Source organism: Phoca vitulina, unplaced genomic scaffold (genome assembly GCF_004348235.1).
Source record: "Phoca vitulina isolate PV1807 unplaced genomic scaffold, GSC_HSeal_1.0 scaffold1, whole genome shotgun sequence".
Classification (NCBI taxonomy): Eukaryota; Metazoa; Chordata; class Mammalia; order Carnivora; family Phocidae; genus Phoca; species Phoca vitulina.
In genome coordinates this window covers 50,675,803-50,703,391 of record NW_022589704.1, presented here as the reverse complement: position 1 = coordinate 50,703,391, position 27,589 = coordinate 50,675,803, and the positions used below count along the sequence as shown (strand labels likewise).

The 27,589-nt window shown below is 38.3% G+C and overlaps 1 protein-coding gene and 1 long non-coding RNA gene across 2 annotated transcripts in view; one reads left to right on the top strand and one right to left on the bottom strand.

Annotated features, from left to right (window-relative positions):
- Positions 1 to 14,395, top strand: part of PPP1R1C (protein phosphatase 1 regulatory inhibitor subunit 1C) — a 117,137-nt gene extending 102,742 nt beyond the window's left edge. Inside the window, exon 5 of the mRNA XM_032406930.1 lies at positions 13,854 to 14,395. Coding sequence (XP_032262821.1) covers positions 13,854 to 13,942 — 89 coding nt within the window. The 3' untranslated portion in view covers positions 13,943 to 14,395. The remainder of the gene's footprint in view (positions 1 to 13,853) is intronic.
- LOC116633966 overlaps positions 1 to 27,145 on the bottom strand; it is a 56,408-nt gene extending 29,263 nt beyond the window's left edge. The window contains exon 1 of the long non-coding RNA XR_004299820.1: positions 25,884 to 27,145. This is a non-coding gene — a long non-coding RNA (uncharacterized LOC116633966). The remainder of the gene's footprint in view (positions 1 to 25,883) is intronic.
- Between the last annotated feature and the right edge of the window lie 444 nt (positions 27,146 to 27,589).

The following is a 27,589-nucleotide window of genomic DNA, read 5'->3' as shown; positions in this document are numbered from 1 at the left end:
GACGACAGCTCTTTGAGCTAAGTTATATGGGGAGGGGACTAGAAGGGAAGTGGACCAGGAGCGCAAGCTATTTTCCTTTTGTGTCCATTGGTTTATATGTTTTTCTTAATAAACCCTCTGGCTGATAGGGGGTCTGGCCACTCTCCTTTTCTGAGGTTTCCTGTATTAACAAATGAAGTAATGCCAAAACAGAATTGCAAAAAGGATAGATTTGTCAATATTTTCATTTGACACAACAAAACTTATGATATGATACAATTAAATTATTCATAATTATATTTATAAAAAAGAATAATTCATGGCATAATCCAGGTAGAATGATCCAGTAGTCAAATGTCTGTGAAGTTTAATGATATATACTTTAAAAAAATTGTCACTAAATTTGTCAATAAATATCTGTGATTGTATTTGTGGACTCATTTGGAGAAAAATATCAAAAGTTTAATTCATGGCCAATTGTGCATAAGAGACACTAGCCAAATGACCCTCTGGCATTTTGTGTGAGAGATGCTGCTGCCTTGTGTTAGTAAATTGGAGACTATTTCTAGTCAGTGTATCAAGCCAAAAATAAAAGTGCTGTTTATTCTCAATAATTTCATGTTATTTCTAAAAATCTGGTGATTACCTTACCGGTTATCTATATATTTTTCCTCAGAGTAGTTTCTATTATTTGAGGGAGAAATAAAAATAAGTAACTCAGAAAAGTTAAAAAGATAGATGTGCAGTAAATTTGGGAACATATTGAAATGATTTTACATCATTTTGGGGTGTGATAAGCCATAAACATACTTTAAGAGAATTCTCCCTCTCAAACTATGGGTTTAAATGAAATTCAACATGGGGTTTGAAAAACTTCAATTTTTATTAATAATTTTAGAAGTTTTCTAAAACAAAGATAATAAATTTTTATAAACTGAATGCAGTGTGTATACACTGAAACTAAGATTGTTTACTTTTTTAAGAGAAGAATTTGAAAATTCAAAAGCCATGATTTTAGAGCAATTAATTTATAATGTCTGAGTGTGTTGGGGGGGTTCCAATTTTGGTAATGAAAAGAAATTTTTTCAGGTAAGTGTTGAGAAACTAAGGAAATTAGGTAAGTGAATACTTCCTCCCCCAGTTATTACATTTGAATATCATAAGATAGAAATAACAGAAAATTACAATTTGAAGCAAAAAATTTTAATTTTTTTCTTCCTTACGTAAACCATATAAAATTGCTACTGCCTGTAGAATGAATATACAATTGCTCCTTTGCATCAAGTATTCTTAATAAAATCAGAATTTAAGAAGAAAGAAATAAAATGGTATCAGCTCATCTAAGGAGAGTTTGCTAAAGATATGTAAGAAGAAGAGATACTGTGATTTTACATATGGGAGACAAGTGGAACAGACCAACTGTAGGGCAGCACATCAAAGAAGAAAGTAGGTCAGTGAGCCCCATGGCAATACAATGAATTGCTGTTATTTAAAGGGATGGTCAGAGAGTTAAGCTGCCGGTGAACAAGAATGCCTACAAGAACAATGGTAAATGAACAGAAAAGCAGGGTCAGAGCAAAACAGTTGCAAGGCTCAGAGTGTGAACTGCATGTCCTTGGGTCGGGCAGAGGATGAAACAGCAGAACAATGTCGTCATTCAGAAGCTTCCTGGCGGCAAGCGAGCTGCATAATGAGAAGCAAACTGAGCTGAGGCCCTCCACAGACAAAGTGGAGGAAAACAGCCTCAGGATATGGAGAGAACTGAGCACAATTTGGGACTGGATGTTAACTAGCAAGTCATCAGGATTAGCACTTTCCTGAAGATTTTAAGTAACAAGAGAAACACTGGGGAGACCTCAGTACTTAAATCCATTTGTTATAAAAGCTATATACCCAGTGGGATTAATTACCTGTGTTTGGGTATCGAAGCAACATTATATACTGGGGCAAGTATCATTTCTTGTTTCCATCTTTAAGATTTACTACACATTTTCTTGAATTGTAATTGCTAAGTAAGTCCAAAAAAGTATAGGAGCCTGAGAAGAACAAACTAACTTCAGACCGAGAACACTCTAATTTTTCTGCCATAGAAGATGTGACTTATATTGGTGGGGCAGAATTTCATTCATCTGAAAAAAGAAATGAGTAGGTTGAAAATTCTGTATACTCTGAATGGGAAATACTTTTAATGAAAGTGAGATTGAAGTCACTTAATTCTTCACTTAAAATGAACTGAGCATCTATGCTATTAAGGCACTGTTCCAGAAGTGAAAAAATTTAATGATTTAAACAGGAAAATAAAGTGTTTTTCAGGAAATGTTAAAGCTTACTTAAGAAATGTGGTTAAAAGTTTTATGTGAGGGCGCCTGGGTGGCTCAGTTGGTTAAGCAACTGCCTTCGGCTCAGGTCATGATCCTGGAGTCCCGGGATCGAGTCCCACATCGGGCTCCCTGCTCAGCAGGGAGTCTGCTTCTCCCTCTGACCCTCCTCCCTCTCACTCCCTCTCATGCTCTCTGTCTCTCATTCTCTCTCTCACAAATAAATAAAAAAAAAAAAAAAAAAAAAAAAAAAAAAAAATTAAAGGTTTTATGTGAAAGTGGTCTTCAAGGTTGTAAGCTTTCTGTCCGTTGTGTTTCATTGTCTAGGTTCAGGCATTAGGAATGTAAAGTTGGGTTTATCTCAATTGTAGTTTTGTCAGCTATAATGCCCTGCTTTATTTCTGATAATTTTCCTTGCTTTGAAGTCTATTCAGTCTGAAAGCATAATCAAACCAACATGAGTTCCCTCCTTGGTGAGTTATAGATACACCAGGTGGAGTTGTCGCACAAAGTCAACTTTATTTTTGCAACAAATAAGGAGATCACAGGGAGTAACTTCCAAAGCCATGATTCCCTGAACAAGGGTGGATGGGTTCCTTTTATTTAGGATTAGGATAAATATTTTAAAAGGGGAGCCTTGTCACCATGTAGAGGCAGGAGTAATGTTATGCCTTAAGGAAACATGCCTATACATACATTGTATGTAATGTAAATAAGGCTTGTGCTTCTCCTTGGGCAGAGATTTTAGTTTTACAATGAGGTAAGTGTAATTGTTGGTCATTCTAGAGGTTACCCCATGGTCCACCTGTGCAGGCCCAAGTTGGGGTTATGCTCAAACTGGTCTGGGTGGTCTGGGCAGTCACTCTAGCTCAAGGGGCAGTTTTGCTTTCCATTTACCTGAGTTTAGGGATAAGGTGGAAAAAAGAGTTTAAAGAAAAATGTGGGACAGAGATGAGTTAGTACAAGCAGGTGGGCGTAAAGGTCAGGTCTTGGGTTCTAGCTGGTGAAAAAGTAATATGGCTACTCCCGCTTTCTTTGTTTTGTTTGTTTGTTTGTTTGTTTCAGATTTTATTTATTTATTGGACAGAGAGAGACACAACGAGAGAGTGAACACAAGCAGGGGGAGTGGGAGAGGGAGAAGCAGGCCTCCCGCTGAGCAGGGAGCCCTATGCGGGGCTCAATCCCAGGACCCTGGGATCATGACCTGAGCTGAAGGCAGACACTTAAAGACTGAGCCACCAAGCCCCTCCTGCTTTCTTTGATTGTTAACAAAATATATTTTCTCCACCCATTTATACTTTTAATCTGTACATATCTTTATATTTAAAGAAATTTATTTTTTTTTAAAGATTTTATTTATTTTATTTGAGAGAGAGAGAGCAAGAGCTAGCATGAGCAGGGGAGAGGCAGAGGGAGAAGCAGACTCCTGGCTGAACAGGGAGCCTCATGGAGGGCTCGAACCCAGCACCCCGAGATCATGACCTGAGCCAAAGGCAGTTGCTTAACCAGCTGACCCATCTAGGTGCCCCTATTTAAAGAAATTTCTTATAGACAATCCATAGTTGGGTGTTACATTAGTAAATATCATGCTTTCTATTTGTTGCCCTTGTTCTTTGTCTCTATTTTTGTTTTCCACTCTTTTTTTGCCTTTTGTAGTTTTTATGGAGCATTTTGTATCATTCTATTTTCTCTCCTTTCTTAGTCTATTGGTTATACGTTTTTTTTTTTTTTTTTAAGATTTTATTTATTTATTTGACAGAGAGACACAGCGAGAGAGGGAACACAAGCAGGGGGAGTGGGATAGGGAGAAGCAGGCTCCCCGCAGAGCAGGGAGCCTGATGCGGGCCTCAACCCCAGGACCCTAGGATCATGACGTGAGCCGAAGGCAGACGCCCAACGACTGAGCCACCCAGGCGCCCTATTGGTTATACTTTTTAAAAAAAATTTTGGTGGTTGTCCTAGAATTTGCAATATACATTTACAACTAATCCAAGTCTACTTTCAAATAACACTATACCATTTCACAGATAGTGTGAGTCCCTTATAATAATGCAATAATCTTATTCTCTCTTGTACCTTATATCATCACTGTCATTTATTTCACTTATATATAAGCATGCATAAACATATAACATATATACATAAACATACATAAATGAATACATTGTTGCTGTTATTGTTTTGGAACATCAGCTGTTAGATCAACTAAGAATAAGAAAAGTTAAAGTTTTTATTTTATCTTCATTTACTCTTTCATTGATGATCTTCCTTTTGTTATGTAGATCCATGTTGCTGATCTATGTTACTTTCCTTCTATCTAAAGAATTTCAACATTTATTGCAAGGCAGGTGTACTAGCAACAAATTCACTCAATTTTTGTTAGTCTGAGAAAGTCTTTGTTCCTCCTTCATTTTTGAAGGATATTTTCACAGTGTAAAGGATTATAGGTTGCTGGGTTTTTCTGTCAACATTTTAAATATTTCTCTTCACTCCTCTCTTGCATAGTTTCTGAGGAGAAGTTGGATGTGATTCTTATCTCTATTCCTCTCTAGGCAAGATGTTTTTTTCTTCCGGGTTCTTTATTTTTTCTTTCTTTTTTTTTTTTCTTTATTTTTGATTTTCTGTAGCTTGAATATTATATACAGAGGTGTAGTATTTTGGGCATTTATCCTGCTTGGAATTCTCTGAGCTTCCTGGATCTATGGTTTAGTGCCTGATGTTAATTAGAGAGAAATCCTCAAGTCATTATGGCTTCAAATATTGCCTCTATTTCTTTCTCTTTTTTCTCATACCAGAATGATATTCCCATTACCTGCATGTTACATCTTTTATAGTTGTCCCATATTTCTTGCATATTTTGTTTTGTATTTTTCTCTTTGCTTTTCAGTTTTGGAATTTTCTCTTATCATATCTTCAAGCTCAGAGATTCTTTCCTCATCCATGTCCAGTCTGCTAATGAGCCTGTCAAAGACATTCTTCATTTCTGTTACAGTGTTTTTGATCTCCAGTATTTCTTTTTTATTCTTCCTTAGACTTTCCATTTCTCTCCTTACGTTACCCATCTGTTCTTACAGGTTATCTACTTTTTCCATTAAAGTCCCTAGCATATTAAGTGTAGTTTAAAACACAATTCCTGGTGTGATAATTCCAACATTCCTGTTACATCTGACTCCAGTTCTGATGGTTGTTTAGTCTCTTCAAACTGTGTTATTTGCCTATAGATGCCTTGTAATTTTTGTGGAAAGGTGAACATGATGTACTGGCTAAAAGGAACAGTGGTAAACAGATCTTTAGTAATGTGGTGGTAAGGGGTCGAGAGGAAGTGTTCTACGGTCTGTGAAAAGGTCTCAGCCTTTTAGCAAGTCTGTGCCTGTGGACTATAAACCTCACCAGTGCTTCTTGGTTCTGCTCCTCCCCACCTAGGTAGAATAATAGGGCTAAAGGGGATGGAATTTGGTATTTCTCTCCCCCCCAGGTAGGTTAGTCTTTGATATAATCCCAGAAGGTTAGGCTCTGGTAAAGAACCTCCTGAGAGCAGACCTTGTTAAGAAGAATAGAATGCTCTGTTTTTGAAAATGGCCACTATCCCCCTTCCTTGTCAAAAGCATGAGGAGATTTTTCTCTGATTTCTACTGTGAGAACCTATTAGAGCTCCAGGAGGTAAAATACACAAGACTGTGAGGGCCTTAAACAGTTGCCCTCCTGTCCCCAGAGTTTTTAATCTGTCTGTGTTGTCCACACTGAGTCTTCAGGCATTCATCAGTTATAGTTCAGGTTTTCCTACCCTGGCACTGGTTTCCACATGGGTTTCTGCTCCAGCAAGCTGTGTTCTTCTATATCCACTTTTCTGCGTTGCCATATTTTGGCAATGGTTTGCTCTGTGACCTTGCTTCTCTAATGGATCTAAGAAGAGTTGTTGATTTTTTTCAGCTAGTTCAGCTTTTTACTTGTTAGAATAGAGTGGTGACATCTAAGCTCTTACATCTTGGACCATAGAGTAATTCTTTGAAAATGCTTTGAAAATCAGATCATGTTTCTCCTCTACTCAAACAGACAAACAAAAACACCAAAAATATCTGTCAGTAGCTTCCCAGAATAACAGCCAAAATGCTTATAAGGTCCCTTGAGGTCCTACATTGTCAGGCTCCTCCTCCGCCCAGCCTGAGTTCAGCTATCTGAGCTTACCTCCTCCTACTACCTCATTCCCAACACTCCAGGCTCATTGCTGTCCTCTGACCATGGCAGGTGTGCTTCAGACAAAGTGTTTACAGTTCTTGTTCCATTTGCCTGGAACAGTCTTCTAGATAGCTCCACGACTCACTCCTACCTTCTTTATGTCTAGCTGGGGTCATTTCTCCTTGTGAAGAAGCTCTGTTGTTGTCAGAAGGTTTCTCAGTGAGATTAGAATCAGAGCTGGATGATTTGGCTGTGTCATTGGGTGTATACTGGCATCAGGCTATGGTAGCCTATAGAGATCATTGCTTCAATAGAAAACTACCCTGCCTGGAAAACAGAGCCTTTAAAATGCCAGCACAGGACATCCTCCTGTGGGCGTGCTTAAAAAACACAGACAGCATTAGCTTCTGTGGCTGTAAATGCAACTCCCCTTTCGTTATTTTATTTTTAGTGCTTTCAAGGCTAACCACTGGCTCCTGCTGATTGATGCATTCTTTATTTTAGACATGCTATTGTGTTCAATCAATGGCAGTCAAGTCTTGCTAGCTAGGGAGCCATTCTGTCCCTTTCTAAAGTGAAATTGCTCAACACATTTAGCTCCATTATATGTAGGCTTAAAAATTTAACTCTATTTCTGAGTTCATAGGGAATGCATTAGCTTAGAAGCAAAAGGAGTATTAGAAGGGCACTTGAGTGTAGAGGGCAAAAGAGGCACTCAGTCCATCAAAGTGATTCTCATCCTAGGCTGAGTAGTAGGATTCTCACAAAATTCTGGCTCCTACCTCATACTTACTGACAAAGATGTGGGCACTTTACATTTTAAGTAAGACTAAACTACTCTCCAAAGATATTATTTGAATTCACACTTCTAACAAACAGTATGTAACTGTACCTCCTCCCCTACCTTCTCCCTTGTATTTACTGCTAAATCTTTTACCTAGGGTTTACTCTTGGGCAAGAGCTTTGGTGAAATATATCATAGTAAAAATATACATAAGATATATAATACTCACAAATAGTTATGAATATCACATAAACATGCTGCCCCTATTTCTGTGTATGATGAAGAGAGAAGCATATCACACATTTATTCCTCTCCAGAAAAATGCTTCCCTAAGTAAAAGGGTATTAAATGAAATGACAATGTGTTGATTTGCAGTTTATGTTAACTGACCAGTTACCATATTAGAACAGAGATTAACTGTACTGCATATATGTAATTTACTTCAGATAAAGTAGAAAGGGATAGCTTTAGGGTGAGTTCAGGACATGATAATGTGTTTAGCTTTGGAATGAAGTTGATATGTCTCTTGATCTCTGTGACCCTAAGTGTATTAATATATAGCTAGGCATTATAAAAGAATGACAAGAAGATTAAACAAATACATATGAAAGCATTTTGGGAAATGGAAAGCACATTTTCAAGCTGAGAGATGATGGGCCCTGCTGTACCATGTTTTGTTTGTTTGTTTTTTTAAATATTTTATTTATTTATTTGAGAGAGAGAGCTCCCAGAGGGAGAGGGAGAAGCAGGCTCCTCACTGAGCAAGGAACCCGATGTGGGACTCAATCCCAGGATCCTGGGATCATGACCTAAGCCGAAGTCAGATGCTTAACTGACTGAGCCACCCAGGCATCCCCCTGCTGTACCATGTTATAGGATACATTATATCCCTCAAGTATATCTAGCATGATTATTTTGATAAAATTTGAAGGGTCAATATACCAGGAACCATTAGAACATAATCTTTCTAGGGCCACTGAAATCACTCTTTTGTACATAGTAGGCCTTCAGAAAATAAATGGCTGTTAACTGTATTTTGCAAATAGTTTTCTTATATAGAACTCAGACTTGCTGTTTCCTTTACTCTATCCAGTGTATTGCTCAATAAATAGCTCTCCAAATTAATATCTCCCAAGTTGGAGCTCTTTTTTCCCATATCAGAACTCTCCAAATGTATTATTTGTAGTACTGGTCTGTAACACATATTCACAGAATTAACTTCATTTATGTATACATCATCGCCTCTTGACCTTCATCCCCATTTGATCTGTAGTTGTGTCTCTCTCCTGTGCCTAACACACAGTAGGGGCTTTATTACTTTATGATATTTAACTCATATTGCTTGATGACTACTATGTCTCATCTCCCAGACTAGACCATGACATGTTTTCTGGGTCTCCCAGAGTCCTGTCTCAGGTTTGATCACGGCAGAGAGAAAGGCTGCTTCTTTTCCGATAACCTGTACATTATTTGTAATTTGGTTCTATTCTGGGAATATTCTTCGGTGAGATTAAATTCTATATCTTTCTGATTCCAAATTCCATTAAAAACAGTAACAACAACAAAAGACTAGCAAGTTACATCTAAATCTATCTGGTATGTAAAGTTCTTTCAAGGAATGTGATAATAAAAAAAGCTCTTATGATCTTGTTGCCTGATTTTCCTTCAGGTTTTAACTTGGGAAAAGGTCAATGACAGGGCAAGATTGGGTCCTGGTGACCCAGATGAAGAGCCCCCAGTAGGAATTAGGGGCCAAGATTTGTGTCCCAGCTCAGCCAATGACTGCTGTGTGAATTTAAACAAGTCACTTTGCCATCTGATGTTGCTCCTTCATCTTTAAGCTAAGCAGATTAGACCAGGATTCATATTCACAATTATTTGTGGGTCAGAGACCGCTCTGAGATTCTGCTGAAAACTATGGGCCTTTTTCCCCCAAAAAAGCACAAATACAACTATAAATAGAATTCCAAAAGTGTCAGAGGCTCTGTAAAATCCACCCACATATTCCCTAGAGGACTTTAGAATGATTTTTAAGGTCTAAAGTATGTGGTTGAAAAAAAAAATCCATTTACATTTGCTACTCCCAATGTGAATTAGTTTTAAAATGTGGATTTGAGCCATTTATGTCATTAGAAGTCATAATTACTTTTTTGTAATTTAAAATACTCACAGCAGAGCAAATTTTTCAGTAGAAAGAAGATCTCTTTTATGGATTAATAGCATCTCAGGGTCAGCAAGGTGGTCAGTCCCTCGTGCTGCACAATGCAGGGCCTCCTTCTATGACCCATCTCAGAGATAGACATTTAGACTTGAACCCATATGGTGATGAGAGCTCACTCACATATTTATTGCTCGGCAAACAAAGAGTTTAGGAATTTTCTTTTCTTTTTGAGCTATAGTCTGCCCTCACCATGTAAATGTCCGCTATTGACCCTATTTCTGCTCTCAGGAGCTACATAGATAAATTTCAGTTTTTTTTCCAGTCTGTTAGGAATTCAATGGCAGCCTCTTTTGTCCTCTCTTAATTTTCTCTATGCCAGGCATTTCAGTTTCAAATACAATTGTTCTAGAAAAGTGATTTCATAAGACTACTTTTAATCTCAATTACCTTCTTCAATAGAACTCTTGAAACAGAGAGCTCACACTTAGTAAGTATATTCCAGAAAAGGTCTGACAACCCAAGGTTAGGGAGTCACTCCTGCTGCCTGCTGCCTGTTGTTAGGAAGGCTGCTGACACCACCAAGAGCCTGGTCCCTAAACAGGTGTCTCTGCTGGGTCCTGTTGGAATTGTGATCACCTGAAACCCCTAACTATAATCAATCGAGACTGCCCTCATTCTCTATTTCTTAGAAGCAGAGTAATCTTTCTAAAAGCAAAACTCCCTGTTGGCCTGCACCTGACCCGCATCAGCCTCTTCACGCTCTTAGAAAGCTTTGGGAATACTAGTTGTGTCCTTCATCATGCCATCTTTCCCTCCAAGTGTTGTGTCATCTACAAATGTAAATAAGCCTGCCCTTTTTTTCACTCCAAATTAATTGATAAACATATTGACCCATGGTTTGCCAAATACAAGCTTCCCTCTGTGGATTCATTATTCATCCTTCTTCGCTCTGTCACTTCCCAGCTTCATCCAACTCACATTTAACTGCCTGATTTACAGAATGGAGAAGAGCAGGAGGATTATGTCCTGTTTGGGGCAACATTTATTTCCTTTCCTTTTTTTTTTTTTACTCAGTCTAGTTTCCTTTCCTCAAACTCTGTTTTCTTCATTCCTTCATGGGTTCATACTGCATATCTTGGTCTTACATTTGGTTCCTTATCCTGTGTCCATTTGCTATGGAGAAGAGAACCTCCATTGTGTTTTTTGGGATCTCTTGGCCTTCTGCTTTGTGCAGGGCTGGCTGAGTCTGCGTTTGTTCCAGGAGGCTCTTTGCTGTATGCTGTGCCAATTCAGTCCTGTGCAGGCGAAGTGTTTCAATATATGCTCGTTAGCATTCAGCAGAGGAGGCGGCTCTGGCTCTGAGGATTTTCTCAGGCCCCCAGACCAAGTTATTTTCTTCCACCTTCAGAATTACCTTAATATTAAATGAAGGTTTAAAGAAAATGTAAACACAAAGTATATGTGTGTTTGGGAATAGGAGGAGGGCGTGGGGAGACAGAAATTATTAGAAAGTCCTCATAGACCTCACACTTTAATCTTAGTACAATTGCATCTGTAACCAAAGAAATATTACTGATAGGAAAAAAGATTCAAGACACAAGTTAACCAACTATCCGTTATTCAATGGAAAGATGACATGAATGTAAAGTGCTTTGAGAACCAAAGAATGTGTGATTCTGTAGAGATGTTCATGATATCACCTCCCATCTTTCACCTAGAAACAGTTAATGTCACACTTGAAAAAGGCTAAAAAAGGCATCCTCCAAGGTTTGCCCAAGTGAGTGATTTTACTTTTAAAAAGGCTTCCTCATATAACTTTGTGACCATTATTGGGTTATAAAATAAATTAAATATGGGTCAGGATAAGCAAGTAGGCCTATACTCAAGTAAGGGAAGTAATTGACTAATGGTTTAGTAAGTTGGACTTTTTGTTTTGTTTTGTTTTTTAAAGATTTTATTTATTTATTTGACAGAGAGAGAGAGAACAAGTAGGCAGAGAGGCAGGCAGAGGCAGAGGGAGAAGCAGGCTCCCCACTGAGCAGGGAGCCTGATGCGGGGCTCGATCCCAGGACCCTGGGATCATGACCTGAGCCAAAGGCAGCGGCTTAACCGACTGAGCCACCCAGGTGCCCCTGGACTTTTTGGTTACCATATTTTCTTGATGTTTGAGCCCCTCATATAAATGAATCAATGTTGCCATTAAGTTATTAACTCTAATTTAAAGAAAATTGTCTTAAGCACAACTTTATTACTCTGTAGTTACCTTGTGGATGAAAGGGATGAGCTCTAGAGGTAATAGAACCTTTTCAAACTGAGAGAGGCACAGACAATTTCAGCTTAGAGAGTGACAGGTGGCTGAATGATTATTGTGCTTTAATATTTCAGAGTCAATCCCAACATTGTCTAAGCAAGGTTAATAGGTACTGTAAACCTATAATAAATCCTAGGGAATGACAGGAAAATCTATATCAACATCCAAAAAGCTAAAGGTGAAAATGAGTTAGGGTCTCCTGACAATGGAACTTTATGCCTCATTCACTATTCACTTAGTCATCAGTGTATACTGAGGAAATATGATGTGTCATAACTTCTTTTAAAACTACGCCACCCTTATAACCTTGAACAAATCACTTCCCTTCTTCAAGTCTAAATTTCACCATCCAGGTATTTCTGTCATGGAGTTGTGAGGTTTAGTGACTAAGCTATGTAAGACTCTAGCAGAGTAACTGATTGGATGCTTATTGAATGAATGAATTCCCTTACCTTCTCCTTAACATTTAGACATCTCCCTCCCACACTGTAATTTATAATAATATAAAATAAGTTCCATTTGTTAATAATAAATGTCCATCTACAGTTTTGAGTCAACAGGAATTGTGAGGGATCTGTGTTTGCAGATGAAATTAAAGTATTTAGATATTATTACAACTGATCAAATATTTTTGCAAGATAATCCACCAAGCCCAAGGATGTCATTCTTTGCCAAACAGCACTCTGAGGCTTGCTGACTGCAGTAAATGCAAATCCACACATTTTTTGAGTTTCTTTGTTTCATAGCAAACATGAGCAGTGACTTCCTTTCATTTATCAATTCTAACCAGAATATTTTTCAGTAATACTTAGAAAAATCTTATAAACCAATTTTCTAAAATATAAAATATGTATACAGTTTTTCATGTTAAGTAGCAATGGACACATGGAGTGTCCACTGGTATGATGTTTTAACAGAACAGACCCAAGTGAAACAGAAGGTAATTCTGTAGATTTTGAGTATATAGTTGTGGTAGTTGCCTTCTGGTTTATACTCCAAATTTGGGTTAATTTTGAAATCTTGAAAAAAGATATGCCAAAGACATACACCAAGTTATTTATTAATTATATCATTCATTTATTCAGTCAATATGGATGAGTACGTACTGTTTGCCAGGTATTGTGCCTGAGACCCCAAACTGAAACTATGTAATCTTGACATCAAGAAGTTTGCTCCAATGAGAAAGATATGTGAACAAATCAGTTCTATAAACTAATTGATACAAGAGAAAATGATCCAAGAGCAGGAGGGAAATATGAGAAAAAGCTAGCCAAGTCCGCTTGGGGAAATTAGAGGAGCTTCCCAGAGGAGGCAAGCTGAGGCGGAGGCACAAGTGGGAGATTATCAGTGGGGGAGTAGGAAGAAGCTATTTGGCAGGGAGAAGGCAAGGAGAGGAGCATGGAGGCTGGAAGGAGCCCGGAATGATCAGGGAATGTGGAAGAGTAGGTTAGTGTCCCTAACTAGTAACTCATAAATTACTGTGAAAGGGGGAAGCAGGAAGGGCTGGGAAGGAATGAGGCCAAATAGGTGGGGAGAGGCCAGGATCTATCAGCCTGTGGAGCAGGCAGCAGGTGCCAGTGGGTTGCCCCTCTGTGGGCGGTGGGGGAAGTTACTGGAGAATTTTGTCTATGGAAGTTTCGTAATCAAATGAATATGTTCTGATTCCTGAAGGAGACTAACAATATCATGATTCTTTTGTTGTTTACAAGTTACAGAAATGGTGCACACCCCCCTTTGTTCCTAGGGGTTTCTTCAATGATTCTGCTTGTAATGAAGTTCAGGGATGCCAAAAGAAATATTTGAGCTAAGTAATATATCAGAATTACAGTAAGAGCCTGTGAGCAGATTTTTAGTTAACAGGTTTTTAATAGGCTGTGATGCAATTCTTAATGGAGAAGATTTAATTATAAAGGAAGCCTGTCTCTAATGGAAATTTGGCTGGTGTGTTTTGATTTCTCAGTGAATTAAAACGTTTATATAGGGTTAGATGGTTGAAATTCTTGGAGAAAACGTGTATATACCAGCGAAAACTTTCCACTCATTTTCTTTATCTCTTGCAGCAAAGCAATGAATCTGCTAGAAATAAATTTCACTTAAATAGAGCATAATTTTTTGTAATTTCAGGGGTTAAGCATCTGAAAGGCCAGAATGAATCAGCATTCCCTGAAGAAGAAGAAGGTGTAAACGAAAGAGAGGAGCAGTGGGAACATTAATTACGGGTCTGCAGCAAGAAGGCTTCTTGGGAATAACTGAACTATTAACTTTTCTGAATATCCCATGGAAGGCCACTCCTTGATTGACCTCCAGAAGCATTCTCCACCTCTGCTCTCTACACTCATACAGTAGTAATACACCTCCTGGGAAGCTCTCCTTGATTGAACTTTAGAACCAAGTACAGATTGTTCGATATTGCTTACAATTAAAGAACAAACATTTATTTTATGGTGATTTTTCTTTTTAATGACATTTGCATAGACATTTGCAAATATGTGAGTGTTCTAACTTTAATACTGCAGAGCTTAATCCCTGATGTCCTACTGATGTGATTTGCCTTCTAAGGTCAAATGTAAATAGCTTCACTTTAAGAGTAAAAAATAAATATTAAATACATTTAGACATGGTGTGTCTGGGTTTAACTTACAGAGGAATATTTTAAGGAAACTTTTTTTTTTAAGATTTTATTTATTTATTTGACAGATGGAGACATAGCGAGAGAGGGAACACAAGGGGGGCAGTGGGAGAGGGAGAAGAAGGCTTCCCACTGAGCAGGGAGCCCGATGCGGGGGCTCGATCCCAGGACCCTGGGATGATGACCTGAGCCGAAGGCAGACACTTAACGACTGAGCCATCCAGGCGCCCCTTAAGGAAACTTTTAAGTTTCATTTATCATGTTTCTGTATACAGAACAGTATGTGGTATTTATTTCAAAATGATGAAGAAATGCCCAATTTCTTGATTCAAAAGATCATAATATATTGGTCTTTAGGTATTAACCATCCTTTTTCCTCCAACATGTTAATGGCTAAAGGACTGCAGAATTCTCATTTTTCTGAGCTGTGAGAGATATATTTCCCAGCATTTCCACTAGCTATTAAGAAAGAAAAATGTTAAATCTAAAATAAAATATGCCAAAATCTCCCCTGCCACTTTTTTGGCTATTACTTGAAATATGAGCTATTTCCTATTGCATTTTAAGGAATCATTAGCATTTTATAAATCTTCTATTTTCATCAAATAAGAAATTCCATTAATTCATGCGTATAGTCATTCATTAACTCAATAACTATTTTTAATGAGTTTATCTCCGGCAAACGACTTTGCTGGGGGTTATAAAAATAAAGGAAAGATAATTTCTCATCCTTAAAACTGGCAGAGAAGGTAAAGCATCAGTATAAAGCAAGGTTTTCCAGGACAGTATATATATATATATATATATATTTACTGAATAAAGCTTTTGATTATTCAAAGTTCTGGCCTCCAGGACAATATTAATTATTTTTTTAAAGATTTTTATTTACTTATTTTAGAGACAGCTTAGTGTGTGCGTGAGCAGGGGGAGGGGCAGAGGGGGTGGGAGAGAGAGAGAGAGAGAATCTCAAGCAGACTCTGTGGAGCATGGAGCCTGACATGGGGCTCGATCTCACAACCCTGAGATCAAGACCTGAGGGGAAACCAAGAGTCAGTCACTTAACCAACTGAGCCACCAGACACCCCATTAATGATTTATGGCATTTCAAGGTAAAATATCTATGCCATAAAATTTAGTGAGGATGGTGGAATGCTCAGTTTGGTTCCCACACTGATGATACTGGTGAGGTTCAATGTTTCATGGATGGAAAAAATGAAAACGTTTCTCAAAAGTCAGTAAAGAGGGAACTTAAGATGGAAAGAAAAAAAGCAAATGTGAAATCCACTGTGGGATCTTATATCAAGATTCAAAGAAGTAAAACTATTGTTTTTAATTTTGAATGCAAGTTTTACAATATAGAGATTAAGAGAAATATGTGAATCTATTAGACAATGCAGTAGAGATAACAATCATTTTTCTTAGGATATTTTCCTCAAGAAAATAAATGCAAAACTCATTGATAAGTAGTATCACCAAGTATGAGTGAGTACTCTGGTTCCAAGTGTCTTTCCTCCTTCCTGCCCTCCTTTCCTCCCTTATTCCCTCCTTCCCTCCCTCCCTCCCTCCATCCCTCCTTCCTTCCTTCCTCTCCTCCTCCCCACCCCCACCCCTAGCCTTTTATGGGTTTTGTTGTTGTTATTAAGCCAGTTTCAATCAAAACTTTCTGGAGTTTCTAGACCACCTGCTGTGATTGTTTGATTTCCTAAATTTCTTTCTACTTAAAACATGATTAAGGCACAGATTTGTTTTACATGATTTTGAATTATTTGTAGAAAACATTCTGATACCCCTTGAGACTATTTGAGATACCCCAAGGTGCTAAAAAATAAAACTTGCCCTCCCTTTCCTGAACATACTTTCAAAATGTTTTGTTTTTTTTTTTCAAAAGGATTCAGGCAAACAAAAGAAATCAAAGCTTTTGCTGATTTTGTAACATCATTTGGATAAATAAGTAGCATGGCTTCTGGATTCTTCTGTTCTCTATTAAAAATACAAAAATATAAAAATTAAAAGCATAAGTTTTCCTTAGGAAATGTTGGTTTCTTCCATTCTGTTCTCTACTCTCAAAACAGAGATTACAATTAAAAGCATAAGTTTTCCTTGGGAAATATGTTGGCTTTCTCAGAAATCTGAAGGAAGCCAGCTGAGATAATAGCTTTTCAGTTTCCTTTTCACACAATTATAGTTTACAACAAAATTTTTTCAAGAAGACAACTTGGCTTCAGTTTGGCTGAATGGTCAAAGAAACTTTCTGAACAAAACAAAACAAAAACTTTATCTTTCCCAGACCACATTTATAATATAACATAATGGCTAATAGATGATCTTTGAGTCACTCTGGCCTGGGTTCAAATTCAATCTCTATCAAATTTTAGACTGTTACTCCATTTGTAAAATGGGTAACATCATACCTACCCCTATAGATTATCGTGGAAATTAAATGAGATAAGACACATTAAAATGCTTAGTCCAGTTTAGGGAGCATTTAGTAATCGGTCCCTATTGTTGTTATCAAGGTGGGAAAGGACCTGATGCTGTCTATCCAAGCCTTACCCAACACACGATCCTCTTCAACATCACAGACCAGTGATTGATCCCCTCCCTTCTTGATTAACTCCAGCTGAATCCCAAACCCAGCTAAAGAGCTTTAACTATTCTTCTCTGTATGAAACTCTTTCTTCTGTACTTCACCTCCTTGATCACAGCCATCCAGCACTGTGATATCTTCTCCCAAGTGGCCTCGTCTCTGTGTTAAAACACCACCAGGTCCTCCCAACCTTTCTCATCATCCTGGCCACTTGCTGTTGGATCCTCTTTAATTGTGTATACTGAATCTAAGAAAGGTTATGTCAGGGAGATATGTTGGGTTTTTTCCCTAATCTCCCTAAACATAAGAAACTGAAGCATAGAACGTAGCAGGGCGGAGCAGAATTCTAGACCAGGATTCTTTCTATTAGACAATAATATTGTAAGCCCTTTTGCTTCCCAGAGTTGGCTAGGGTGAGGGTCTTTATAAAAAACAAAATTCTCAGACTTTTTCTGTTCTTAAAAAAGTTCTCACCATCCATTTTAAATTTTAATTCAATTATGGCAATGTTTTCTACATTGTGGAAACATTATTTTAGGTTGGTAAGGGACAAATTACTTTTATTTTTATACTTACAAATACTGTCATAATACATATTAGAAAAGATACATAATCATGATCTTATTGCTATTGTTGCTTAGGATGAGGCAAGGTTAATGTGTGAATATATTTTAAATCAATTTAAAGAAAAATATTAAATAACCATAGTAGAGGTGGTACCTCAAAATCACCAAATGATATACAATTGAATGAAGTTTGGAAACACTGGTTTTGGGTATGGTCATAGCAAATAAGTGTAAGTATTGTTGAGTTCATTTAATGGCAATATGGATTTATGAATTTATAAATAAACCACTTATGTTGCATTAATTTAAAAATTCTGTTTCTTTACCCACATCTAAAAGCAGTGTAAGTGCACACTGAGTAATAGAAAAATCATGTCTAATTACATTAAAGTGTTAATGCTCATAGTGATTTTGAATATTTGCTTTCTCTGAAGATGAAGGAGGAAGAAATGCCCTTACTTTTCTAAGACCCTGATTCTAAAAACCAGTTTTCAAAGCTCCAGCAGGTGTATTAATTATTAAAAATGTCCATGCTGCCAAAATGTGAAATCTGTTTAAAGAAATTAAATTACTAGATTTCAAACATCATGATATTCTGGAAAACTAAATATCAGAGGAAGAAGAGTTTTAGGAAAATGATGGAGGGCGTCTTTGGTTTTAAGTGACACTGTAAGTAGTTAAGGTGCTAAAGTTGTCAAACATCCCACGTAATTCACACAGCAATGGGGGTGAGGTTTCTATTTTGCAATATTATGTGAATTAAATAATTTACATGAATGCATAGGTACTTGACTGCATTTTGTAAAGAGGCTATCATTCAATTCCAGAACTATTCTTGACATTTATCTTGTGTGTCCTCTTCATTCTGTGGACAGACATTGGTGCAGTCACTTTCCTCCTTGCATTTCATACTTAGTTTATGCAGATAGAGAGACTTGGTCTGTAGAAGGCAGACGAATATGAGAGTAGAAGAAGTAGGCAAAGGAGAAAACTCAAAGAAGCCTAAAAACTTGAGGGGAAAAAAATGGTATTAAATGGTATTGGATTCATCTTCATTTTTTGTTTCTCACTCTACAAATGTGACTTAGTATTTTTTCCCTTTTCTCTTACTTTTAGTAACAATGAGCCTAATTTGAAGCAATGAGCACAGTAAACCCTAGGAGGAAATGTCACTAGGATTAGAGCCCTAGAAGTAGCAGAATATTAGAATATGTTTGGCAAATGATTCTTCATTATTATTCAGAACAAGCATTTGACAGCAAATAATAGAAAACCCAGCAAACAGTAGCATACAGGCTGATTTATGTCATGCAATAAAATGTCCAGGACTGGAATTGTGTGGCTCAAGACTCCATTGGGTATCCAGACACTTTTCATTTTCCTTAATATTCTCAAAGTTGTGACTTCATGGTCCCAAGAGAGCTGCTGCCCCAGGCATCCAGTCTGTTCTAAGCAAAAAGAGCAGTGGGAAGAAAAAGGGAAAGAATCTAGCAGGAAAACAAAGCTGTCCCAGAGGCCCCCAACTAATGTCTTACCGGACTAGAGCTATGCCGTAAGACTACCCCTCGATGCAAAGGAGTTGGAGAAAGTACATATTTTTTAAAGATTTATTTTTAGAGAGAGAGAGAGAGAGAGAGAGAGTACACATGCATGCAAGGGGGAGGGGCAGTGGGAGAGGGAGAGAGAATCTCAAGCAGATTCCCCGCTGAGCATGGAGACTGACGGGGGACTCAGTCTCACAACCCTGAGATCATGACCTGAGCCAAGAAATCAAGAGTCAGATGCTTAACTGACTGAGCCACCCAGGAGCCCCAAAAGTAAATATTTTAGACCAGGAACCTGGCCACCTTCCAACTCGCAATATCTGCAACGAGCAATATCTGCTTCCCAAATGAACAGAATTCAGCAAAGTTCTTCCCTGGGGTATCTCAAGGAAGCACAGACTATTCAATACATGTCAAAGAGTTGAAAACATTAATACTCACTAGATATTTTTGCTACTTAAAAATGCATAAATTAGGTTAATGTTTATGATAGGCCTGTAGCTAGATAGAACAATTCAGATATCCTTAATTATTCTACAGTATTTTCCATAGGATAATTTGGTGTCATTTATAAAAGTATACTCTAGAAACAAAAGATTATTATTCTAGTTTATTATTCAATAAATATGTATGAATGAGTCCTTAGGATACAGGTATTAATAAGAGAGTTAAAGTCCTTAAATCCATGGATGTATATTCTAGTATTTGAAGACTGTCAATATACATACGAATTCATACATAAATTATTAATAATAATAAATGAAATCATGTCAGATAGTGATAAATTACTGGAAGGAAACAGAATGAGGTGATGTGGCAGGGCACCTGGGTGGCTTAGTCCGTTAGGCATCTGACACTTGATTTCGGATCAGGTCATGATGTCAAGGTCATGAGATTGAGCCCCGTGTTGGGCTCTGTGCTCAGTGTGAAATCTGCTTGAGATTCTCTCTCTCACTCTGCCTCTGCTCATCCCCCACCTGCTTGTGCAGGCTCTCTCTTTCAAAATAAATAAAATCTTAAAAAAAAAAAAAAAAGAACGAGGTGAGGTGATGCGGCTCAGAGTGGCATCTCCTCTTTGATCATAGTTCTGTGACCTTGGGGAAGCCCTTTAATCACACTGGGACCCAGTTTTCTGAGCAGTAAAATGGAGAGAATGATATATGGGAGTGGATCAGATGTTCCTGTGAGGCTCCTTCCAACGCTAAGATCTGTTTCTTCCTCTGATTCTCTTTCAGGAACTGCAGACAAGCAGCAAAGAAGAAAAGAAGAGACAGGAATAGACAGAAAGCAACAGCATTAAGAGAGAATGGGATCAGAAGAGAAAAAGGGTATCTTTGTATGCTTATATGACAGTCAACAGAACAAAATTGTTTTAGTTAGAAATATACACACATATGTATGTATGTATTTAACAGCATTAGCATTGTAACCAATTATATTTTCTGTCTTTTAAAACTTCTCCTTAGAAGATGATCTAAAAAACGGTAATCATTTTTTTTTTTTTTTTGGTTTGTTGTGGTGGTAGTTTTTTTCCTTAAGACTTGAAAGTCTTTCCAAGAAAAACGTCCTCCTACAAATCACTAATTGGATAATTTATCATAGCATGCAGGCTTAGTGGCTATTAAGTTGCATACCAGATTTTTCCCTTTACAGAGATTTATGTGACATGGTATGAAATTCTCTGGAACATTTCCACGGTGTTCTGGAATAGTTTATTTTCTTTTTCTCCACCAGGTGCAAAATGGGTTGATAACAAGCAGAAGCTGACTTGTCAGTGCTTCGCTCCTGTGGGAGCTTGGAAATATACCAACACAAAACCACCACCACCACCATCACTTCCACCTGCATCATTGTGTCTTACTTTCTTCCTCTTGGATTGCCTTCGGAAGCATGTTAGATATTTGGTACATAAATATTGACATGTTTTTCAGATATTGTTCTTTCTTTTTATATATTTTTTCTAATTATTTATGCTACACTATTTGCCAAGTTCCTTTTGGTTTTAATTTACTTTTCTCTACTACGAAAAGGGAGATCTTGAATTTGGATAACTTTTAAGCGATTCATTTTTAGTTTTTCTAATTCTGGAATCTGAGTCTTCTTTTACAATAGAGAGGCTTTCAAATATATTTCCTTTTTTCTTTTCAAATTCCATCATACTTATTTATTCTTCTGTTTCTTTTTCAAATCCGTTGGTCTTGATTCAGTTTAGTTCCACAAATACATATTAATAATATACTGCACACCAACTATTTATTTAAGCATCAGTTATAAAAATGAAAAGGCTATTATTGTTGCTGCCCTCCTGCCAGTTAATACTGGTTCAGTTCTTTACAGTTAATAAAGTGGCCTCACCTATGTTTCTCAGTTAATAATCACATTAAATATGTATGACAGGTAGGATTCATTTTATAGGACAGGAAACTAGAGCCCAAAGAAAATAAATGGCCCTAAATGAACTAATAATTCAACAAACCCTTCTATTCGTTGATGCTCTTTTTGAGAAATTGTGATGGTTTTAGGATGGGAAAGCCCATCTTCCTTCAAAACCAGAGGCTTTTGCATTTTCTTAGAGTGTCTTGTAGATTGCACTGGAATTAAATTTTCTACATTTCAGACTTAAAGCAGAGGGGGATAATTTTGTTAATGATGCTGGAATAGAAAGAAGCCCCTGAGTTCTACTTTAATTCTTTGATATTGACCTCAAATTAAAATGACCTTTAACCAATAGAAGAAGCAAATTTGAAACTCCTTTTAAACTATGTGACTCATTTAAAAATATTTTTTATGTTTAAATCTGTGCTTTTAAAAAAACAATCTTTAATATCTAAAAAGTTACTGAGCTTATGACAATGTTGGGTATAATCTTATCTTAAAGAAAAAGGCATCAATCTTTTTAAGTTTCTTTTCCTTGATTTCTAATAAACTGAAAAATCATTTCACAAATTGCTTTTTTTTTTTGTTATGGCCTTTCCCTTTCTCTGCACCCCTGTCCCCAGGATTTGAAGAATGCTAATTTTTACTTGCCATTCCCAGATTTGTATCACCCCAAAAGTAAAACTAATATAAACAAGCATAATTACCATAGACTTAAATGCACAATTGTGGCATAAACTATAGATATTATGGCATTAAAAAACAATATGTTACGTAAGGAGGAACCAAAGAGAACATTCTAACTGCTGCTCTCCTCAAGCTAACTGAGGAAACAATTTATTGATGTTTCAAAATAACTTCTTTCCCTCAAGAGTAGCGATGGGGTTCAGGACCAACTACTGCAAAGTATGACACCCTGGCACATTGAATACTGTAAGCTGAAGGGGTTTGAGAAAATGGCAGAAGCAGGAAGGTCACCTTCCCTCTGCCCTTCTCCCTGAAACACGCCATAAAACCCTCACGTGAGGAGTGCCTTATAGCCAGAAGAAAGGAGCACCCTTGTCTCTGAAGACAAAGGGACTCAAAGAAGAATCCAAACAAACAAGCACTGTTAAGTATCCCCCAGTTTACTACACTTACTTCATACTCCTTAACTTATCCTAGTCTTCCACGACCCCATTCTTCCTCAATCCTAGCATGAAAATACTCAGATCTGTTTCTTTGGATCTTCATTTCCTTATGAAGCCTCCCATGTCATGTAAAACTTATTAAAAACTATTAAATAAATCTGTATGCTTTTTTCCTATTAATCTGTCAGTTTAACTTTCAGAACAAGCCAGAAACCTTTTTCCTCCCCTATGGTAGCAAAGGTAGAACATGGCTTTATATGAATCAAAACAACGGGATGAAAAAACTTAAAAAAAAAAAAAAGCTCGTAGATGGTTGACCATCTCTTGCAGGAGAATATCTTCTCTTCTTTATTTTTTAAAGAGACTGGCATTTGTCCAGGCACTGCAGTAGATGGGCGGGTTACATGACATTTCCCTGCAGCATAAATTCTACGGATGTGTTTCTGTAATCATACTAATTACATTACCAGATGTTCTCATCATTCTTCTCTTGCCTTAATGGGACATAGATTTCCTATTTTGAAATTGTCACTTATTTGTTATATTTGTCAAGTGTTTTAAATACTATATGGCTCCTTTATTTGCTTTTGAAAACAGTAGTCTAAAAATTAAACTTGACATGAAGGCCAGTGATGACTAAGATAGGAATTATAATATTAATTATACTTCTACTAACCATACCGTGCTACTGCAATTATCCTGGACTTTCATAGGATACCAGGCCTGAGCTACCTATTTTCACTGTCATTATAAATAGAGTTTTCATAGGAAGCAGTTCACTGGAACAAGTTATTTCTTTGGGAACCGACTGATAGCTAAATGAGATTTTTAAAATAATAATTCTTAGAGTATGGGCAGAGAAGTATTAAAAATTAGACACTGTCATCATAAACGACCAAAAGCTGTATTGGTATAAAATAATCTAATGCAATATTTTGGGGAAAATATAATCCAAAATCAATAAATTTTGATTTAAAGCATAACTAAATTTGTATGCCTTTTTCCTATTAATGTATTAATTTTTATAAATCTTTTTCTTTCATTGTGTAATTTGGAGTTAAAATATTTTTCTGTTGAGGAATATATATATACATATATATATGAAAATGTGTGCAGAATTTAAACATGTGTGTATGCATGTATATGTACACATATGTGTATACAAAAATACATGTGTACAAATGCATATATATAATGTAACTGCGCTGAAATAAGAAGGGAAACTTTCTTTAAAGAGAAAAAAATGTAACCCACTTGCTATTAAAGTAAGCACAGACTTAAAACCCTATGAAATAAATACTTCCCTCTGTTATCACTTCCGTATTATCTCTGTTAAGGAAAGGCTAGGTGAGAATGGAGGAAGACGTGCAGAAGAAAGTAGATGAAAGGAAGAAAGTGAGGACCTCCCACAGAAGGTGAGAAGCAGGCTGTAGCCAGGCGGGAGGTGGAAAGAGAAAGGAGCCTGAGAGACGGGGAGCCTGAGGGAGAGGCAAGGCCTGCTCCCGCCCCCTCCCTGGCCCTGCCACACATCTCGCTTTAGTAGGTTCCTGCCCAGGCTGCCAAGTCATCTCCATCTGAATGCGGCTTTTGCGCGCCGGCTCTTTCTAGCAGCCCCTTTTCTCCGTGGTGGGTTTAAAGATTCTGGTTTCAGTGTTGACCCACTTGGCTTGTAGATTGCATCTGATTTACCACATTTAGTGGACGCGTCTGTTTATGGGCAATTTCCTCATTATGAAAGGTCCTCTCCTTTTTTTTGTTTCCTCCAAAGAAAGACCTTTTTGTTTTGCTAATGAAGGTTCTGTGAAACCGGTGGAGTTTGCGGGGATGTGTGCCTGTAGTTTAACTTTTGAGAAACTGCTATTGTTGCTTCTAAGTGCACCTGGATGTCTAATAATGTGTTTTATTTAGCAAGCCATCCTGGAAGTCTAAAGGTTATTCTTATTTTATCTTTAAGCTGATATTTTTCTTCTTAATATTTGCATTAAACAATTTCCCCTAGAATTGAACGTCTGCATGACATATATCGACATATATATCAATAGAGGTATCTGTCTATAAATATATACACTAATATATCAAGCTCTATCTCAATCTACTCTATCTCCACCTCTATCTCTATCTCTCTAGCATGTATGTAATTCTGCCTTTCCTCTCCTCCAGCAAGGACATAAATCGTGCAGTTGATAATATGCTCTATACTATAGAATGGCTAGCCTACTCCTTACATGGAGAAATCTCCCCATCCTGTGGACTTTTAGGATATTGCTACTGAAGTGAAAGCCATGCTATGATCTTGCAACTATAATCACGAATTAATTTTATAAGAAGAGGATGATTCTTTTAAAGGAGAATCTTGGTAGATTCTTATTTTTACAGCTCATACTATTTCAGTTTAGAAAAAACTGTGTCAGTCATTATTCTCAGCATCTTACATGGGCCATTTATTTCATCATTCCAGTAATTCTGTAAAATAGGGATGCTTACATCTCCATTTCATAGAGGAGAAAACTGAGGCTTGTCCAAGATCACAGAGACCATGACAAAGTTTGAAATTGAATTGAGGGTCAAATTCAGTCCTTGGATAAGGTATTTCTTGCCTCATGTCTTGCACATAAAATTCAACAAACAAAATGTCATCTGGATTAATATAATTACATTAATTTCTGTTAATTGAGAACCAACAGTGTGTCACATACTGTCCAGATTCCTTAAATATTCCTCAGTATTATTTCGCCATTCTATCAAAGTCTTCATGGTGAGAGGTTAGGAAACGTTAAGGCCAACAGCTACCAACCACCAAAAACATTCTGTGAATTGAGGTCATTCCTGTTCCAAAGCTTGTATGGTTCCCATTATTAATCACCGAGGCTATAAGAAATCACCCAGGAAATGTGAGCTTTTCTCCTTAGCAAATTTGGTAAGATTAGCTACAATTAATATACCTCTGCACCAGCAGACCCATCTCCCCAAGGGTAGACAAGAGACAGATGGAGAGATCTTAATGTTTCTCTCATAGAATTCAGGTTTGCTTTTAGCAGCTATTAAGTATTAATTAAGAATTAATGCACTCCCCATGTGTCTGCTCTGAGAAAAAACACAAATGGCTTTTTGGAATTACTTAGATCTAAAGTGCTTGAAAAGTGAGTCTCATTTTGATTGAATTAACTAGAGATGTTATCTGAAAAGAATTAACTCAATCATATATCAAACACTTAAACAAATATAAACTTTTCCTGCCTGCCTTCATTCATTAATTCATATTTACTTATTCTGTAAGTATTTCCTGAACACTTACCATTTGTAAGGCACAGTGCTTCCTTACCTTATAATCTGGCAGCAAGTGAATGCCATGGCGAGCGAGCTACAGTACTGGAGCAAGGAGGGGAAAGCTCAGTGCGCGTCTAGAGGAGGGTCTGAGGCTCCTGCCCAGAGAAACGCGAAGAGGCTTTCTGGGAGAGCTAGCAAATGTGCAGACCCCCTGAGGCCGGGGTGGGGCGGGGAGAGTGTGACAGGTAAAAATGGCACAGACCCTTGCAGAGGAGGAGTCCCGTGCGAGGGCAGAGGGGAAATCAGGAACAGGGACTGGCGAAGTGAATGCAAGCTGTGGCCCAAAGACAGGCTGGCGTTAGACTGCGGGGCTTTGAGTGTGACGGCCAGGAGTGTAAGGTTCACTCGTAAGCCAGTGGTCCTCAGAGGGAGAGCTCCCAGTCCCGCAGCAGCGGCATCACTCCGGGCCCCACCTCGCACCTGGCGAGAGCTCGCACCTGGCGAGTCCGCCCCCTGGGGCGGGGCCTGAGCAACCTGGAGTTCAGCAGCCCCTCCAGGTGAGGCGGACGCAGGCCAGGGCTGGGAACCGGAGCGCGGCGAGCCCCGCGGGACTGCTGTGTGTGCTGTGCCCGGAAACACTCCTGTCCGCAGTCCTCAGCGGGCCGCCAGGCCCCGTGGAAGCGGCGGCCCCCGGGAGTGACCGCCGCGGGCGCCAGCAGCCTCACTCTCCTACCCCGGGGTCCCGCGCTCCTTGGACGGGAAAAAGCAGCACTGGGGCAAGCCCGGCAGAGGCCCGTGCCCCAAACCTGCCACGCGGGACACCCCTGACCCCACAAGCGGAGAATGACTTGTCCGTTTTTAAAGGGTTACAAAGGAAGAAACGGAAGAGGAAGAAGAAGAAAAAAATGATGAGGAAGGAAGAGGAGGAGGAAAGGGGGCACCAGGAGGAGAAACACCGCGATGAAATGTGGCCTGCCCAGCTGGTGTTTGCTGCCCGATCCTCTATAGAAAACGTTTGCTGACCCCGGTGCAGACGAGGAGAAACAAGGTTCTCAATAACTGAACTCACAGAGTCCGTCCCGTTCGGCAACCTCCCGGGGTTTGTTTTGGAGTCGTTTTGAGAGCAGTACCATGGTGAAAGCATGAACCCTGGAGCCTCTTGTCTAGTGTGGAGAAAAACAACCCATGTTTGAGTGCTTAGTGGGTGTTTAGATTTATCTCCCTAATATTTAGTTATTGTCTCAAACAGTGCTAGGCACCGGAATCACCCAGTTATCTTCTTAAATGCCAATTCCAGTTTAGTAGGTCTGGATGGGGCCTGAGAGTGTTCACTTTTAAGAAGTTTCCGGCGGGGGGGGGGGGGGGGGAAGGGGGAGCACACTCTAAGTAGCAAAGGTCTAGGCTGAACCCCAGTAGGTTATTTGAAAAAACACATTTTTAAAGTCACATATGAGGCATGCAAAATAATTCTTCCTTCCACAGAAATCAAAGGCACCTTTTCTGCTGTAAAACATCCAACGGTTCACCAAAGTGCACCAGCCCTTGCTGGTGGTCACTGGCAATTCTGTCAGGATATGGAATGAAGGGGAGAAAAGGAAGGTAATGAATATGGTGGGTGGAGAAGACATGACAGATCCTCCCACGGTGACCAGAAGCAGTCTAGCCTCATGGTTTGGGGACTCACATTCTCTTAGACTTCAAATCCCGGCTCCCCCACTGATCAGCTGTGTGACCTTACACAAATTATTTCACCCTCTGCCA